This window comes from Hyalella azteca, unplaced genomic scaffold (assembly GCF_000764305.2).
Source record: "Hyalella azteca isolate HAZT.00-mixed unplaced genomic scaffold, Hazt_2.0.2 contig11629, whole genome shotgun sequence".
NCBI classification, from domain to species: domain Eukaryota; kingdom Metazoa; phylum Arthropoda; class Malacostraca; order Amphipoda; family Hyalellidae; genus Hyalella; species Hyalella azteca.
The window spans coordinates 360,894-380,395 of NW_025941620.1; the positions used below are offsets into that span (position 1 = coordinate 360,894).

A 19,502-nucleotide genomic window follows, 5' to 3' on the forward strand; every position below is an offset into this window, starting at 1 on the left:
TTATAGCTTCTCTATAAAAAATGTTAAACAGATGCAGTACAAATTAACAAAATACTCGTTCTTGCCCTAATCAACAATATAACATCACAACAAGATAGGTAGCATGGATACGCCAATGGCCAATCTTGATTACAGCGCCAGACTCACAACTCCGAACAATCGCACCCACCAACACTCTGGCATCTATAATAGTCACCATAAATAAGTTGAATTATTTATTATTACGTAGCATATAATATAAGGTCGTTATTTAATATGCGAAATAAGTTCGGTGATGAAGCAACTTACTGTGGTGAGCTTGCGGTTGCAACGCTTGCCGTGGTCGAGCTGGGCGAAGCAGTGGAAGAAATAAGCTACGTACGTCATCACTGACTTCTCGTCAGGCCGCTGCTTCTCCAAATCTGCGAAATATTCTCATGTATTGGAAGGATCACGAAGATTGTGAATCGGTGTGACATGACGGTGGCTTTTATATGGCGTACAAATAGTGGTGGCGGCCAGTACAACTTACTATATAAATACGCCACTTTTTACAGTATTTATTCATTATGGGCCTGGCCTACTGACCGTGGAATGACCTATTAACCCGTTTACCTAAGGCCAGTAGTATAAAAATTAGTAACTGTTGAAATAAGCCGCATCTACTTGAGCCCCGAAGCTAAATTTGGATGTATATAAAAATTTTCTTTCCAATAGTAAGAAAAATAAAGAAAGATAGATAATAAGGTTTAAAAACGAATTAAAATAATGCGCTTGTAAACAGGTAGAGGTTTCAGAGCCGATGAACAATTTTATATCAAACATTTACCGTCAAGTGAATTTCAAAAATAAATGATACAAAATAGCATCAACATCGAGAATAGTTAATATGCATTAGCAATATATTCTAAAGTTCTATTGCATAATTGCAGTTAAATGTGTTGAATTTTGTGCACAAATAAGCAGTTTCATTTTTCAGATTTTATTCAAAGATTCAAAAGATGTGTAGCAAACAATGACTATCCTGCATAGTTTACATGTTTTTAACTCTGTACAAAGAATCTAGTCGACATTTTTATCATTTTATTTAGGTTTTTTTAAAATAATTATAATTAGCGTACCTTCAACATCGAGGATCCTGGTTATGCCGAGGTTTTGCTCGGCGATGCGGAAGGCGGTCTCTAGGTTGAACGCTTTTTCGTGTGGATTGAACACTCGGTACTCGAGCAGGTCGGGCCGGTGAGCGTGGATCAGGGCTAGGAACGCGAGCCCGCTACGCCACGACGCTGCAATTAGGAGTAAAATGTAAAGTTATTATTCAGACGAACATCTATTATGAAAATAACGCAGAAATTATAAAGATAAGACAGAAATTATGAAAATAACGCAGAAATTATTAAAGTAATTCAGAAATTAATATGATAACACAGAAATTATTAATATAACTTATAAATTGTGAATATAACTCAGTAATTCAGCAAATCAAGCAGAAATTGCTGCGTCAGCACAGAAATTTCGAATGTTGCGCAAAAATCGCAAAGATGACTCAGGAATTATGGAGGCAACTCATAAATTATGAAGATAACGCTGAAATTACTAAGGTTATTCAGAAATTATGTAGATAACTAAAAATTATAGAAGGAACGCATAAACATCAAAACAAAGTAGAAATTATGAATGTAATTCCGGAATTGATAGGGCAGCGTATATAGATGATATTTTGAAGGTAACGCCGAAATCATGAAGATGACTCAAGAAGTGTGAAATTTACTCAAAAAATATGATATTTACTCTAAAATTATGAAGATAACTCAAATATTTCCGAAATTGTCGAATGTGTTTTTGGATGGTGGAATAATTCAAAGTTCATATGACAATTTACGTTTATAAATTATAATAAAAAATAATCATTTATCCGATCGTAAATCCATCAGTCGTTTGCTATCAGAATTTTATCACAAATTTATTATAAGTTATTTATCCGTTTTTTCTTGAATTATTCAGAACAAAATTTCAAATAATTGGATTAATTTGACATTATAATATTAGAATTAGTTATATGGAGTCACAATAAAAGAAGTATGGACATTATGCCATCCTCAAATAAATCAGAAATAGAGTGTTTGAAATCAACAAAGCACAAAATTTAGGCTTTTTAAATAAATTACATACGATGCTCATGTTGAATGTATTCGTTCCAGAATGAAATATACTTTAATTAAATACATTCGGCTCTAATGTAGATTTTATGACAACATTTTTAAAGCTTCGGAATTATCCGAAAATTTTCCATTTAAATTAAATGCATTTGTTTAAAACTTGTTTAGATTTTTGAAGACTGCATGAGAATTTCTGACAGACAGAATTATGCCATTGTTGAAAAAAAAAGAAGTAATGAAAATTATGTCATATTTACAGATGGTATCATTTTAAAATGCAACAAAATCAGGAGAATAAAGATGACAACAAAGAAATACAAATGGGAAGGGATAGGGTAACGTGGGGCAGCGCGCCCCCCCCCTTTTTTTTAAACTAAATTTTTGATGAAGTTTTAATTGATACGAGGTGGTTCTTTGTTTTGTTTAAAGGTGCAACTAATGAGGAATGTATGATGTGAATTAGACGCCTATAGAGTTATTCAATTTTTAATGAAACACTATTTTGTAAAAAGTGTCAAAATGGGCCCATTACCCCACCCCTGGGGCAATGGGCCCATGGGCTTGGGGCAAGGCGCCCAAAATGTCAACAACCTGTAAACACACTGTCAACACTCCGTCAACACACAATGTCAACAACCTGTAAACACACTGTCAACACACCGTCAACATATTTATGATTGTGAAACATGCCATAATCATCAAAATTCACTTAAATTTTCTTTGTCAATTGTGGTTTATATTTCGATATATTTCATTAATTAATACAAAGAACACAATTTTTATACAGAAAGGATGCGATGTTTGTTCAGTAAGCAACGATCCCTCAGAAACAATGTTTGTACACAGTTTACCTAAAAGTTTTCTATGCAACAGCCACGATGAAGATTGCAATAAAAATTTCAACTGATAGTTTTATACACAAGCAAGATAAATAAAAATTAATATAATAAAAGTTAAAATTAATATAATAAAAATTAAAATTAATGTAACAAAAATTAAAATGAATGTAGTAAAAATTAAAGTTAAAGTAATACAAATTACAAGTAAAGTGATAAAAATTAAAATTTATGTAATAAAAATTAAAATTGAGATTTTTACACAAGTATAAATCCATTGGATTTATCGATTGAGAGTTTTACACCAGGATAATCCATTAGAATAAAATTGGATTGAAGAGTTTTTAAGTTTATATTGTGGTACTCACGAAGGCAATTTCGATCTGGTTGATGTGGTACTTGTGTATGATGGACCACGTGAGCCCAAGGACAAGATCAGGAACCCCGTCTGCGATGTCCTCGGGACCGATCCCCACGAGTTTCATGTTCTACTCGGGTGCAAAAACATATTTTTCAAATATATTGATTTTGGAAAAAAAACACATCTAAAATTTCCATCATAATCAGTTAAATTTTTCATTGACTCATTTGAAATTCACATCATAATCATTCAAAATTTGCATCATAATAATTTGAAATTTCCATCATAATCGTTCAAAATTTCCATCATCATCATTGTAAATTTACATTATAATCATTCAAAATTTCCATCGTACTCAGTTGTAAATTCTCATTAGTATTTTCAGCATACTCAGATCAACGATCTCACGGAACTGGGTATCTGTGATATTTATACTTATACTAAACTTACGAAAGTCTTGAGAAACTCTGCGATTGTAGGTAATTTTCTCGTTAGGTTTTATTTCAGTACATCTGACTTTGAGGCTAAGAATTGAGGTAATTTGACAGTTAAATTTGCCATTTAGACTCACCTGTCTGCGCAGGAAGTCAAAGGATACGCTGACATTTGACACGTTGTGCACTTTAGAGTTGCCTTTATTAAGCTTAGGAAGCTCTTCGCCAGAGATGATCTCAAGCAGACTGCGCAGGACGAGTCCATCCTTTAGGTCCTCGAACACATCCTCCACAGACTGTGAATAAACCCCCTGCGCCCACAGACGCAGGATTGTGTGTAAAATTGTATCTTTTGTAGAAATTTGTTACACTACCTAATAAATTCTACTAAAATTATTAACATCATGGATTTCAGATTTAAAAATTCTTATTTATCAATTCAACTTACAATCGATATCCGTCATTCTGAATCAACGCAGATATTTGAATAGATCTTTAAAAAAATTTATTGTACAATTAATAATTAATAATTTTAATAATTAACCGACTGGACCGACTAACCAGGTGGTCATTAACCCATTTAGTGAAAGATTTTTTCTGTGTATCACGCTGCTCGTCTCGCAGCTGCTTTATCCTGCCGGACTCGAAGTCCGCCATGTTTAACTGCTCAAAAAATCGGCAATGAATGAAAAATGCACTATAACTAATTTTATCACAAATCGAAAACTATGATTTACTTTAAATTTCACAGCGAGAGTTGAATTGGAGAATTTGGCAAATATGGGTTTGATAGGATCTCCTAGTAACGGGATTCTTATAACGAGAACATTATTTTAAAATCAAAATTAATCATCTATTTATCCCAAGAAACGCTCATTAATCTGCTGGTGTTCTTTACACTCGTGTTTATTATTTAATATGATTAATTACAGTGGAGACAATATCGTTAGCGAATCCAATATTCTTGCTACATTGGAGATGTTCGTATGCCATGTTCATTGTTGTTTGGATATTTTTGTATGCTCTGTATGCTCTTGTATGCTCTGTATTTCTGTTTAGTGCCGCGTTTATCATAGATGGCGAGAAATATGTTCAAGGGAAATGAGAATTTAAATGTTTAAAATGTTTAATGCGACACGAAAAAGAGTTATTTCGGAAATAACCGTCTGCATGAGAGCATTTCATTCAAATGAAAACGATAGATAAAGTATTTTCCTAAGTGGCTTGGCAATGAAATGACTATTACACCTAATGAAATAGTAAATATGGATTAAGTAAATGTCTTCGCCGAGTGTTACTTATTTTCATAGATAAATTTCATTAATTTGACAAAAATTGGCGTGGAAATGTTTACAAACTCATAAAACATTAAAGATTTATTGTATGCAAATAATAAATAATATAAATAAGACAATCCCAATTTGATTTTCTGAGGAATGATACATTGGTGGATCTAGTACTATACCATCAAATCGCACTCCTGGTGTTTTATTAAGTACATCGACTGACATCAGTAGCAGAGATGATACAAGACTAAATTAGTGGAGACATCAGGTGAATTTCCCACTTATACGTCTGGGAGCAAGGGCTGCTTGTACGTTCGAAATTAGCTTCGAAGGGACTTCGGACTTAGCTTCGAAATGAGACTTGATAGTTCATATATTCTATTTTTAACGCAAAACCAGCGTATTTATTATTCTATTCAATTCAATAGTGAACAATAGCCGCATAATTTTACAGTAACGTTTGATGCTTGAAAGTAGGCGTTAGGCAGATCTGGTTTTACTGTGAATTTTCGCGAATTTTCATGAATTCCGAATCAGTGAATTAGTGTCGACTGAGGAACCGATAAAACCCTTTTATTGAAAGCATATCAAACTAAATTTTTTATCATTATATGAACTAGATAATATTCTCGATCGCTATCTGCTAAAATATTTCTTTGATTATTTTGTATTGTTTCTTTAGAGGGTTTGCAATCCGTAATTTGTTTATTTATTGAATGAGAAGGATTAAGCGACAACTCAAATGTTACAATCTAATAGTGGATTGCATCAATATTATTAATAATAATAATGGTAATAATAATAATAATAATTATTATAATAACAATAGTATAATAATAATAACAATGCAGTTATTTATATTATTTGTACTATAGTGCATGACATGGCGTTATGCACTATTTTCTTATCGTGTATAATGTATTTTTGAGTTTGCTAAATATGCCATGTTGTGTTGAAAGCTACTTGGATGTTCGTGATTTGCTTCTGTTGCATAGATGGAGGTTAACAATATTAAATATTAATTAAAAATATTAAATCTAAAAACATTAAAAATATCTATTCTATTCTATTAAATCTAAAATATTTATTAAAAATATTAAATCCTCGCAGTTCAAATAATGTTTAATATTAATACCTTTGCAAGTTTGTAATTAAAAGACTTTAATCTAAAAATTACTCAAATATTTTGGATAATTGAAATTTAATAGAACTAAACAAACATTTTTCGCAGAGTTCTAAAATGAGTTAGTAACTTTGCCTCTGCAATGGATCAACATGCAATAATTTTAATGAAAAATAAACAACTCACTGTTATTTGTTCACAATAAGAAGGAACGCTTGATGCTACCGTCACTTCCTCTGTCACTTCGTGCAATACACTGAAAAAAATGCAAGGTATTCTTCAACACGACAGCGTTACGCAGTTTTGTAACTTCATCTTAGAGTTTCCGTCGACTTCATTGATAAGCTTATCCGATAACGATAATAAAAAAGCGTCTTCAGTGCGACCAGAAGTTTTCAATGGTATTCCTACCTACTAAAATTAGGTGGCTAAATTCAGAGATACTATTTGTACCTGAAAACTCAGCGTGAAATAATAACGTGGTATTTAGTGAAACTTATTTCCAATGTTGAAATTCCGCTGATAGTAGCTCAGGCTGGAGATAAGATAGGGATGTCAGTCTGACACCAATAAATGAATGATCCTTAATACTCAACTGATTTGAATAAAAAGAAATAATATATGAATTTCAGACCTGTGCATTTTGTGATTTTTTTTAGTTGGTGTTTTCTGTATCGCTTGCAACTGCATTTATCGGCGGTGAAAAACACGTTAAGTCGTAATACATATCCTTTAATTCATATAATTTTGATTAATTTACTCTGACGTGTGTGGATGAATAATTTATCAGGATGCTTAGGCATTTGTATTCATAAACAAAAAATTCTACGCGAGATTGATGACCCATTTAATGCCCCATATTCCTCAGTAACATTATATAATGTCATCCATGTCGTTTTAAAGAAAATGAATATAAATTTAATTTTATATCAATTGTGTCTATCATTGCAGTTAGTTGAAGATTGTTACGGATCAATTGGACTGAATTTTATTCAGATTTATGTAAACACTCATGGTGAAGCTAGCACGTACGTTGAAACGGTAGAATTCATTAATCAAACAAATGATTCGTCAAGTTGCAGTAACAATTTTTGAAAATGGATTTTGATTCAAATATTTTTTTAATATTCATATAATTAGGAACATTTTCACACCTCCCGTACATTCAGTGCGATATGATCATGATCAAAGTTTTGATTTTTTTTAAACTGATATTATTCCCTCAAGACGACTCAGAAATATCCATGAATTAACTAACTCCAAGAACATCAGATGAGATAAGACAACGCTTATCAAAATGTTTAGGTGTATTATATTCCGTTAAAATAAATACAAAAATTCTTATTGCTTAGTTAATATGTTTTCCATATTAAGGGTTTTAATTTAATTTTGTTTTATTTTCTATTTACGGAGTTTTTTCGCACTACAACACTTTCTTATTCAAATTATATTATATGATTCATAACTCATGGGGTTGAAGAATTAATAAATATTTTTGCTATGAAATTTATTGGAATATTATTAGATTATCGAGATGTAGTATAGGTCATAAAATTCAGGCTGTCATAAAACATTGGTCTATTTCTAAACTTTTGAAGGTTTTCCCTTGTGAGAGGCTAGCACCCTTTCTAACATTTATTTCCCGCTAGACATCTGATCTGATGTTATATTCACGTTGAATAAAATGTTTCGTCATGGATTGAACGCTCATTAGCGTTGTTTCAATGTTACTTGCGTGGTAGAATCTGTCTAAAATTCATTCACCACTTCAACCTAGATGGAACTTATAGCAGAGTGATATGTTATTGAGATAATAGCTGTAATGTATTTACATTACAGCTATTATCTCAATAACATATCACTCTGCTATAAGTTCCATCTAGGGCAAGTGGTGAATGAATTTTAGACAGATTTTACCACGCAAGTAACATTGAAACAACGCTTAATGACGTTTTATTAGGAAGTTATTAACCTTTTAGCGACCAGCTACCTTGCGAGAGCAAAATACTGCAATGCATCCATACTTTATTTCGGAAATTTATTCATTAAAAAAACCTGACAGGCGACAAAAACCTCCAAATGTGCAGGAAATTAAAGCCAATCTATTTGTCCCATTGGACGAATGAGCTTCAAATGTAAACAATATGTACCTTTATGAAAGGCGACAGATATGTACGTTGTACAGCTAGACGCTATAGGGTTAATTATATCAACAAGGAAGTTTTAAACTTTGAAATTTCATTAATGGATGATCTTATTGCAGTTTAGTTATTGCCTGACACAAATGTTACTGATGAACCTTTATAGTACACATATATATAAATAAAATTTGAAGAAAGTGCCATCAATCGCGTAGGTAATCGACTGTCCATGCGACATATGCATGGGCGTCAAAGTTTAGTATGAGCCCATGGCGAAGCCCTGGCGATTCTTTAAGAGAGTTAGCTATTGTATTTCGGATATATCCGTTGAGTTTTCCTGATGGTCATTAGTGAACAAATTAGTTGTGCGAACGAACAAAAAATCGATGTTTTTCTGCTAGACCAGTCTTGTGCCACAGGGACCTTCAAGAATGACATTTTTAGTTTGGTTTGTGATTTTAGAATTTATTTCTTGATGGCGCAAAATGGGTATTAACAATACTCGAAGTAGCTTCTATGATTACATAAAGCTCACTGAAATGTAAAAGCTGGGACAAATAATCAGAAACACCAACTTGAATTCATTTATTTTTTGATTGAACACTCTTTTGATTGAACACTCTCAAATTAAAAAGTACCCGATTAATCTGGGGTATCATTCAAATTCAATGAACGTGTAAACATGTCAATGTAATAAATATTTAATTAATTAATGAATACATATTTAATACTTGACTATCCAAAAAGGTTTCTCGATCCAAATGACATCTCCTATATATGCGGATCATATCTGAAAAGGTGCTGATCAGCCATGCTGATTCTTGTCAGCGCTGGGTCACAACTTCATCTTCTGTTATGATTGACAACCCATGTCACACGATTTATTCATCAGTGTCAGTGTGCCGATAAGTGACGAAAAGTCACGCATTAACGCGAATAAATTTCCCAAAAACAACTTATTCCTTGATTGAGCGTAAAGGTAAGACGATTTGATACAGATTCACGTATGTCAATGTGATCAAAGCTGCATGGTTCCAAAGGCCAAAATGAGGTTCAAAAATAAAAATAAACTAAATTGAGACTTAAAAATATCCAGGCAAATTAACTATCGGCTCTAAAAATCGAATTGAACCGTAAATTTTTAAATTGTGAGATCTGTGTTCCATAGAAGCTGAGAAATACTACAGGCAGGCTACTTCATTTCTATTGCTTACAAAGATATATAACAATCTCAAGTCAATAACCTTCCTAAATCACATTTTAGTTTTATGTAGTCTACACGGTACTACACGCACAATATGAATGCATTTAATTAAAGAAAACAACGCGGCAAAAAAACAATTCCATCAAATTTGAAGTAAACAGTGATTTAGGTTAAATTTCTTCGCTAACAAATTTTTGATGCGCGCCCGACTCTGAAATACGTGCCGTCTAGAACTCGGGGAGCCTGAAATACGTGCTTTAACTTTAACTCTACCCCTAGAACGCCTATAACTCGGGGTAAATCAGCTTCTCTGTGACCGCAGCTCAGAGTTTGAAAGACAGCATCTGCTCAGCTGGCAAGCTCGGTAGGACTTTGCTCGGCCAGACTTTCTCATACTCTCAGGCGACTATAAAATCAGAAAATAGATTCTGACCAGAAACGAATTTTGATCGGTTGACCAAGTAGACCCTAAATAACTTTGCACCGATTGTAGCTATTATTCGGCTGAAGCCGAAGCGGTCTCCAAGTTTTGATAGGGCAGAAGTTTTGATCAATGGCAAGATGTGCAGAAAAGGTAAAATAAAGTAGAGAATTTTAAGTGTTTTATTCCAATAAAATAATTATATTCAATAAATTATGATGCATAATGAATTAATTTTTTTTTCAATGACGTCAATGAAGGTGCCAGGATTTCATGTATTTATCACAAATGCGATTATCACATCAGAAGAGAGCTGTCAGGCAGACTTCCTTGCTAGTTATCGGCTGTCACGATCTTTTATCCAGTGCTTATCAGTAACGGCTTCTATCAAATGTAAGTCTAACTGAGCTGCCTATCAGTTCACAGAGAATTACATGTCTATGTCACAGTTCACCAAGTACGAGGGGCATCCGGAAAGTAGCACCCGTTTGTAAATTGAACAAAAGGAAGTAAATATTAACAAATGTAAACATGTTTGTTGAAAAGAACATGTATTACACTAATTTTCTACATAAGCATTTGTCGTATCGTGTCACGAGTTTTTGTATACCAGTGTCATATTCCTCCGCCACCAGTGTATTGAGATATGCAGTCGCGCGATCTTTCAGTTCTTCCTCATTTTGAAACTTTGTCCCTGCCGCAAAGTCCTTGAGTTTCATAAACAGATGAAAATCTGAAGGACCCAAGTCCGGACTGTAAGGTCCGGTCGAAAATTTCTCACTTGAATTTTGGGAGAAGTTGTTGTGTTATCCGAGCCGTATGCGGCCTGGCATCATCGTGCAGGAGAATGACGCCAGTAGACAACAGACCTCGCCGTTGATTTTGAATTGCCCGCCGTATTTTTTTAATGTTGCACAATATGCATTGGCATTGACTGTATCTCCACGAGTCATGAAATCGATGAGCAGTACACCTTGCCGATCCCAGGAACACTGGCGGCGGAGGAATATGACACTGGTATGCAAAAACTCGCGACACGATACGACAAATGCTTAAATTTATCCGGAGATTATGTAGAGAAGTAGTATAATACATGTTCTTTTCAATAAATGTGTTTACATTTGTTAATATTTACTTTCTTTTGTTCAATTCCCAAACGGGTACTACTTTCCGGATTCCCCTCGTACGTTTAATTTCTATTGAAATAAGAAAGATAAAAGAAAGAAATGCTTGGAAATAATAACTGTGCCCTAGAGCTGAAAAGAATTGCAAAAATTATTTATAAGCAAAAAAGCAACAGTATAAATTTCGTATTTTATTTAAAATACGGAATTTTTATAGTATTTTTATATAATACTATATACATTATATAGTATTTTTTATTTTTTATTTGTAGTACCCAAGAAATTATCTCAACCTTTTTGTTTTAATTTTCCGTAACTTTCAGGATATTGTGAGTTACATAACATAAGAAAGTGAAACGAAAAACAATTGTAAGCAGTTATTGTTCGTTGGAACTATGATGTAGGAATTTCTAAGAAATGCTGGAATTACTAAATAACTTTGGAATTATTTTAATAAAATCGAAATTACCTCCAATAACTATAACTCCTCGACGATGTGGGAATTCTTCACGATGAGTCAATAAAAACGATGTGAAAATTAATGAAAAAATATATATAAAATTATAATGATTTGTGCGGTTTTTATGATGTTAGTTATCTATAGTTAAAAAGTTAGTAAAATGAAAATTAGATGCCGACTGACATTTTTCCCGCGGGAACAATTTTTGTTTGTTGTTGAATACCACAGCAGTACACAATGCTGAATACACGATGATTGGGGAATTTTTCGACAGATTTTCTCCACGTCGTAATAAATAACTTTAAAACCCATGTACCTTTATATAGATATGTGATAGTAAGTTAATTATAATTATATAAGTATATAAGTAAACTTATAATATGAGTAATAAATGATAGTTTATGTATGTATCAACCACCAGCAGTCAGGGCTGCTTGCTGGCGTAGGAGGCGAAGTAATGGAAGCGCATAGGCAGCATTGTGTCCTCGGCTGACGATGGCACCTCAAGGGCAGTCAGGAGTCTGCGCAGGGAGATAATGATGAGAATATTAGTTATATTACAATAACTGCCAATCTTAATTTTAATATATAATTAAAATATTAAATATGAATGGAGGGCTTGAAAAGGGGTTGGCATATCTTCAAGGCACAACAATTTCACGAAGCACCTAAAGAGTTTATTGTTATTGCTAGAATTATTCAGTAGTGATCCTAGACCTGCTAATGGTGATCATGATCAGCCTTCTGATGGTGATTGTGATAATCAAATCAATATAATTTTATCACCTGCGCAGTAGGTCGTTTTTGATGGTCTGCGCAGCTTCATCACCGTAATGGTGACGGTATCCAGTGTATCCACTCATGGTGGTGACATAGTCACCTAGTGATGCCAGTGACATCACCACGTCGGTGTGATGAGCTGACTCCCTATTGTAAAAGTGATGTGGAGTTGGTGAAAGTGTAGATCATTGAGATACACACTATCAAATGGAAAGCTTACTCAAAGATATTAGTGAAACGTTGTCCACTTTTTGCCCTTGGGTTCGTCATCCTGAACCACTTTTGTTGGTCCGGCAAAAGGGAGTATCAATGATACATACATAAAGTATATCACTATTCGGACAAAATAACCCATTTATCTTTCTGAGTTCATGAGACGAACAAGCGGAGGACTGGTTTCGAGGCGAAAAAATAAAGGCATATAATTGACGAATGATTTAATTACGAGTCTATGTACAGATCTTCAATTAAGTGATTAATACAACAAAAAAGTAAAGATAGAGTATATTGTATTTCACAAAAAATAACTATTATACCGGACGAATTTAATTGATTGTAAACTCACTAAAAAGAAGCAGAAACGAATGGTAAAATCCCTCTAGTTAAATGATCTTCTAATAATAGACAAAAAATATTTAATAAAATATATAAATACTTAAGCAATCCGGTCGAATCTTCCATTAACCGACGAAAAATATTTTAAAATATATATAAATATTCAAGCAATCCGGTCAAATTTAAGCAATTTCCCTGACCTGAGAATTTCGTGGGCTGAGGGCCAAGCGTATTTTGGTGTCCGGTACTCGAGATCGATTTCGTCTCGCGCTGTTCGTCCGAAATGCTGGCCGATTTTGTTCCAGTAGAACTGATACGATCAAAATAAATTAAAGTTTAATTTATTTTTACAAAATTAAAGTTTAATTTATTTGTTAAAGTTTAATATATTAAACTTAATTATTAAAGTTTAATTTATTAAAGTTTAATTTATTTATTTACAAAATTAAATGCTGGTCGATTTTGTTCCAGTAGAACTGATACGATCAAAATTAATTAAAGTTTAACCTTTTTAAACCGTTAGAAGTAGGATATAGCATTTTATTAAATAAGCTTAAAAAGGTAATGAAGAAAAAAGCTTGAAATTTTAGAGTAAACAGATGGAAAATGAATTAAGAATTAACACGTTCCCCGCGTATCCAGATTTACCCAGTATTCCCTTATTGCGGAAGGCTTTCAGTGGTTGCTGCTTCAGTTAGGTGCCATTGGCCGTGACAAGAGGAGGTGTGTGCAGCTCTATGGCATCATAGCTTTGCATAGCTGCAATAAAAATGTTGGGACACATGTGGTACATTACGCGAGCAAATAATAACCACATGTTGTTCTTGCGTATTGTACCACCGGTGTACCAAGAATTTATTGAGCTATATATGTACCGTAATAGAATAGAAGGGTACAGAAGGGAATAGAAGGAAATATAAGGGAATAGAAGGGAACAGAAAAGAATAGAAGGGAATAGAAGGAAATAGAAAGGAACAGAAGGGAATAGAAGGAAACAGAAGGGAATAGAAGGGAATAGCAGGGAATAGAAGGGAATAGAAGGGAAAAGAAGGGAATAGCAGGGAATAGAAGGGAATAGAAGGGAATAAAAAGGAATAGAAGGGAGTAGATGGGAACATATGGGAATAGATGAGAATAGAAGGGAATAGAAGGGAATAGAAGGTCATAAACGGGAATAAAAGGAAATAAAAGGGAATAAAAGGGAATAAAAGGGAATAAAAGGGAATAGATGGGAATAGATGGGAATAGATGGGAATAGATGGGAATAGAAGGGAATAAAAGGTAATAAAAGGGAATAGAAGGGAATATTAGGGAATAGATGGGAACAGAAGGGAACAGAATGGAATAGAAGAGAACAGAAGGGAATAGAAGGGAATTATTAGTTAGAATTTTTACAGTTTCTTATCGTTTGTTTAAGGAGATTTACCAATAAAATTTTGGTCCATTGATTTGTTTCACTTAATAATCCACTTTTTGAGTGATCATTAATATAATAAAAGAGAAAGTTTAAGTGCGAAATTTCGAGTTACATGTGTTTTTTCAAAACGGCGTATAATACTGCGTTTGGTACACTGGTGTCCCAATACGCAGCAGTGGAATATCACTGTTGGTACACATATGGCCCAATACGCGGGGAACGTGTTAATACATGAACCCGAAATTTTTTATAAAGATGAAAGTTGAAAGCAATATATTATAAAGTTTGACAAATCGAAACTTGCAGTCTCAAAGCAATACCCGACATAGCGTGACATCAGTTATGAAAGTTGATCTTAAAATTTATATCAAGCCATTTTTAGGCTTGAATTATAATTTATGATTTTTCAATCACAATTTTACCCCATTTTTATGCATGGAATATTTAATTATTATACGTCACAAGTAGAAGGTAGAACTGCAATACGCACCGCAATTTCCGCAGTATCACCCCTAATAAAACTAACTCGACACAAGTACTGCATTTATTGAGAGCCGACGTCATGAAATTCAATTCGGAACAAACACTTATATTTAATTGAATTGTAAATGCATAAAAATGGAAAGTATTTATTTGTATATATTTATGCAAACTGCACCAACGACGTAAAAAAATATGGTCGTGAACTATGGCTGGTTTTGTTGCAGGTGGTCAAGTGGATAACATCAGAGTACGCACTAGGATTGGAGCGGCGAATGGTGTGTTAGAAACCCCAGCAAGCTGTATAAACTTTCTGATTTCAAGAATCTTCGACATGCGAGATTTGGCCTATTCAACGCTGAAACCGCTATTAGCATTAGTATTATTGTTGTGATAATATAATATATTATATTATATTATATTATATTATATTATATTATATTATATTATATTATATTATATAAGCGCAGTCAACCGATGATCTCCCAGCTCGTCAAGACAATTCTCGCTTCAGCCTCCAAAAAGCGTTTAAAATTATTCCGTTTAAAATTATCAGGCACCAAATTTTTCAGAATCCTCATGAACATAAGCATTTTCTAACTTAATATTTACAAACAGCAATAAATCCGAAAATGTCCCTGCCATCTTTATTTACGACGAACTTTATGAGACGTTAAAAGTTCTTTCATGTTCAAACTATATATATTACACAAAAAATTAAAACTTGTAATCGCAACACATGACTGCTCAGTATAAAATGAAAAAAAAAGAATCAGAGTTGGGAGAATAAAAAGGAAAAAGAATTTACTCACATCATACATAATGTCTTTCAGAACCTGGGTCTTGCCAGGCCATTGGGGTTGTGGGATGTGATAGCCAATCAGTGCGAGCACCCCGCCTGATAAGGAATGTGTATTAGTCAAGCGAGTGAAAAAATTGATCATATTAATTCATAGTGAGCCATCAGTGTTAACTTACACAATGACCTTTCCTGTATTGGAATTCCAACATTGCATATAGTGAGGCTCAACAATTGTTGAAGACTGATATCCCATCACGAAACGATCGGTCCGAGTCAAGACTAAAACGGCCAAAACCAACAGCCTTATTATCTGAAAGCTGCTGAAACCCCTCTTTTCTTATTGCAATCGCTCACATACGCTTTGTGAGAAGTAAAGATTACTGTTATTTGCGCTTGAGCGGTAAGGACAAAGCCTTTGCATTAGTTTACTTTATACCTTAATTAGGCAATACGGTTCTCTGCTAGCCGTCATCGTTTATTCCATTCAACCAAAGGTACCTAAATTTTTCACTTCTTGGAGCCTCAAAGGCTCTTGATTCAGCCCAGATTTTAAAGTGGACCCTGTGGATTTTTGAACATGCCGTAAAGTTAGCCCTGACTTTAACCTAATTTGATCAAACACTAAGTCTATTTGCAAGCAGAATCGTATCATCAGTATATTTGATACGATTGTGCTATTACGATTTGATACGACTGATGCGATTCAGAATAATATTAATACATACCTTTGACGAGAACCCTGTCAACTTGAGTGAAGAACTTTGGCATGTCGAACCAATGAGCAGCCATACAAGAGGTCACTAGCGCAACAGACTCATCCTCCACAGGGTACGGATCCTCGCCTTTTAGGAGGCTGTACAAATTAAAAAAATTTTGTACTAGCAAATGACAATGTTGCACTGTAAAGTGGCAAGTCACTGTATAAAGACCTATACTATTTCATTATCCTTATCAAAGACGATGTCACGTCACGAAGATTTACACAAATATGCCGAAGCCAATATCACACTGGAGCCCTCTAAGACCTTTAGATCCCCCCAAGGTAATAAGTACTCCGAGTTCGTTTAGGGACACACACCCAATGCCATGCTGCAAGCACCAGCTAGACATCCTTCAAAGTGTCCTGTAAATACCCCAATATTTCCTAGATAAGCCCTAATATATCTTAGACATCACCTAATATCTTTTGCGCGTTCCACAATATCGTTTACAAGTTCTCAGTATCACTTAGACATCATTCAATGTATCGTAGATGCATCTATCAACATCTTCCAGACATTCTTAATACATATTAATGTCCCTAAAATCTCATAGAAATTGTTCAATATATATTACACGTTTCTTAATTCTACCTAATCAATAAACATCACAGATGTCTCTAAGACTTTATCTAACTTCTAAATATTTTCCAATATCTATAAAGAAAAGTCCAAATATCTTTTAGGCATCCCCAAAATCATTTAGATGCCACTGTTGTCTTCCATAGATGTCCCCCAATACCTCCTAGATTCCACCAATACCTCCTAGATATCCCCAAATATCTTGACAAGTAGCCCCAGTATCCTCTAGATCTCACCAATATCTCCTAATTATCCCCAAATATCTTGAAAAATAGCCCCAGTATATATCCTTTAGAGTATAGACCCTTCTAATAACTCCTAGATACCCCCAAATATCTTCAGGAATATCCTCAATTATGTCCCTCATCATCCTCACTATCCTCACGCACCAGTAGGATACATTGGCAGGATTCGGCACGGACTGGGCGATGTCGAGCTGGGCCTGCGAGACGTCCAGACCCAGGACGGTCCTGAAGTTGGGGGCCAGGGCCCGTGTTATCTGGCCTGACCCGCAGCCCACGTCCACTGCCTGATCAAGTCCACCGTGAGTCTGTAACGGTTTTAATGAACGCAAAACACACATACACAATTATTTTTGATTATTGAAACGCAATTTCGTAAAAAAAACTAGTAAAAGCCACTGAAAATGCTCTGCTATATCTTTATAACTTAACTAGTAAATGCCATTAAACACACATCTAAAATGATTTGCTATAACACAAGGCCTATAACTCGTCAAAATTCCGAGTCAGGAATCAACCACTTAAAACTGTGAAATCCCGTCATTTACGATCTTCAAACTAACTTTTTGAGAACGTGCCAAGAGAAAGAAAAATTCTTGGAATTCAGAAAGAGAAAGAAGCTTGGAAACAAGCTCATATGAGTATAAAAAATATAAACAGAGCGTAAAAAAATCTACAGAATTATAACTGTGACTGAGATCAAAGAAAGACTTAAAGTTATTACATATATTCAAAAAATAAATCTAAATTTGAGCTTAATTAGAAAATGGAACTCAAAATCAGTTACATTTTATTTATGCAGTAATGTGGTATTTTCTAGTCCTTTTACAATCAATCGTGTCGCGTGTTAATGTATCACAAGCGAATAAATGCTATTTACCCTGCAATATTTGCCGCTCAAAAATGAGTAAGATCTTGGTCTTGGTTGCAAGTCCACCTTTTCCGTATTCGGATACTGATACTAGCTATCTTTGGTTACACATAATTCATCATCAATTTTATTTTGCATGCATACAGTGATGAATATTCTGCCAAGTCGTTATTTCATTAATATACATTTAGCCCTTGACATCATTGCACTAGTTTGCCGCTTCAGTTTGATTGCCAATATTCACACTGTATTTTTATCACTCAAATTCAACAACAAGCTTGTTTACCGCCGTTTCGAATGGAAAATTTTCTTTCAAAATTCACCCATACATACTGCCTCGTCGTCTGTAGTTGACAATTACTAAACGCTCATAATTATAATCTATTAAACACGTTGCGATTTTATTAGTTACCGATAAATTTTCATGCGTTTTCTTAAGTTTTCGATAATTATATTGCATTTTTGTTGGCTAACAATTAATATATAGCATTTTCAACAATTATTGATTAATATCTTACATTTTCATCAGTCGCAAACTATTATCATGCGATTCCACTAATCACTAATTGATTACCTTGTGTTTGACGTAGTTGACGAGGTTGAGAATGAGGGAGGGGGGAGGCGAGGGTCGTTGGCGGAGGTATGATGCTGCCAGCGACGTTCCTTCGAAAAAACGTTGTGTCATAACAACGGAAACAACATGCGAGTGATTATCCAAAATAATAATTTAAATTACACGAAATAGTCAATTCGAACCTGGAAAAACCTGGAAGTAAAATAATGCGGCTACCAGGAAGTGATCATCGGTGCGCTAAACTCAGTTTAGGCTAAAGTACCTAGCTCGTAGGCCAATCAGTGCAAATTCGATGGGATATAGATGTGCAATCCTAGGCGAGTTGTGAATTCCACAACAGAGAACTAACTAACTTAACTTTTACACACAAATGAGTAGTTCCTGTCTTCACTTTTGTCTAATTAGTCTATACAAGCGAGCAATTTTCGTCGCTGCCGTTAATTAAATCCGAAAAGGGATTGGATTCACTTCACGTGCATTCATCATTCTATGCCTATATCGGAAAATTACACTCGGTACAAATTTCTAATTTCACGCATCCTTTTCACACAAAATTCCGACAAACGATAGAGATTGGTTCATTGATTTTCAATTTTCTGCTATACTTTTGCAAGTTCGGGTTGTTGGCAATAGCACAGCAGACAATGTCGCTCACCTACAACCTGCCGGCATCGACTGCCGAGATAACAAAGCATCCTAATTTACAAATATCACCAAAAAAAAACACAGCCAAAACGTTTAGTCAGCATCTTGCTATGGAAATTTTTGTCGGCAGGTCTAGGTTTTGAATAAAAAAAAACGAGTTCTGTTTTTACTTTGCGTTGAAAATATTGTGCTTCGACCAAGAATGCAGCTAGTCTTGGAATGCGGTTTTCCGATTACATCATCTGCACTGGTCTTCACCAGCATGTAC

General features: G+C 34.3%; 2 protein-coding genes across 2 annotated transcripts in view; both read right to left on the bottom strand.

Moving 5' to 3' along the window:
• Nucleotides 1–6,419, bottom strand: part of LOC108676476 (spectrin beta chain, erythrocytic) — a 39,436-nt gene extending 33,017 nt beyond the window's left edge. Inside the window, exons 1-6 of the mRNA XM_018164554.2 lie at nucleotides 6,365–6,419; nucleotides 4,331–4,432; nucleotides 3,907–4,080; nucleotides 3,339–3,462; nucleotides 1,101–1,265; nucleotides 289–401 (exon numbers count right to left, since the gene is read on the bottom strand). Coding sequence (XP_018020043.2) covers nucleotides 289–401; nucleotides 1,101–1,265; nucleotides 3,339–3,462; nucleotides 3,907–4,080; nucleotides 4,331–4,426 — 672 coding nt within the window. The 5' untranslated portion in view covers nucleotides 4,427–4,432; nucleotides 6,365–6,419. The remainder of the gene's footprint in view (nucleotides 1–288; nucleotides 402–1,100; nucleotides 1,266–3,338; nucleotides 3,463–3,906; nucleotides 4,081–4,330; nucleotides 4,433–6,364) is intronic.
• A 4,885-nt stretch (nucleotides 6,420–11,304) lies between these two features.
• LOC108676468 (putative methyltransferase DDB_G0268948) lies at nucleotides 11,305–19,447 on the bottom strand. The gene is made up of 8 exons (XM_018164542.2): nucleotides 19,245–19,447; nucleotides 18,590–18,678; nucleotides 17,292–17,452; nucleotides 16,288–16,415; nucleotides 15,573–15,658; nucleotides 13,064–13,173; nucleotides 12,315–12,455; nucleotides 11,305–12,049 (listed from the first exon to the last, which is right to left on the bottom strand). The coding sequence occupies exons 1-8, from the start codon at nucleotides 19,282–19,284 to the stop codon at nucleotides 11,953–11,955; spliced, it is 852 nt and encodes a 283-aa protein (XP_018020031.1). The 5' UTR covers nucleotides 19,285–19,447; the 3' UTR covers nucleotides 11,305–11,952.
• Nucleotides 19,448–19,502: the final 55 nt, after the last annotated feature.

What these genes read in the sequence shown, in the direction of transcription:
- LOC108676468 (XM_018164542.2), bottom strand. Translation starts at nt 19,284, where the DNA reads ATGCTTTGTTATCTCGGCAGTCGATGCCGGCAGGTTGTAG. An exon ending in TGAAAGACATTATGTATGAT is followed by an intron (nt 13,174 to 15,572) that starts GTGAGTAAATTC and finishes TGATCGTATCAG; the next exon opens with TTCTACTGGAACAAAATCGG. An exon ending in TCAGCCCACGAAATTCTCAG is followed by an intron (nt 12,456 to 13,063) that starts GTCAGGGAAATT and finishes CTTTTACAATAG; the next exon opens with GGAGTCAGCTCATCACACCG.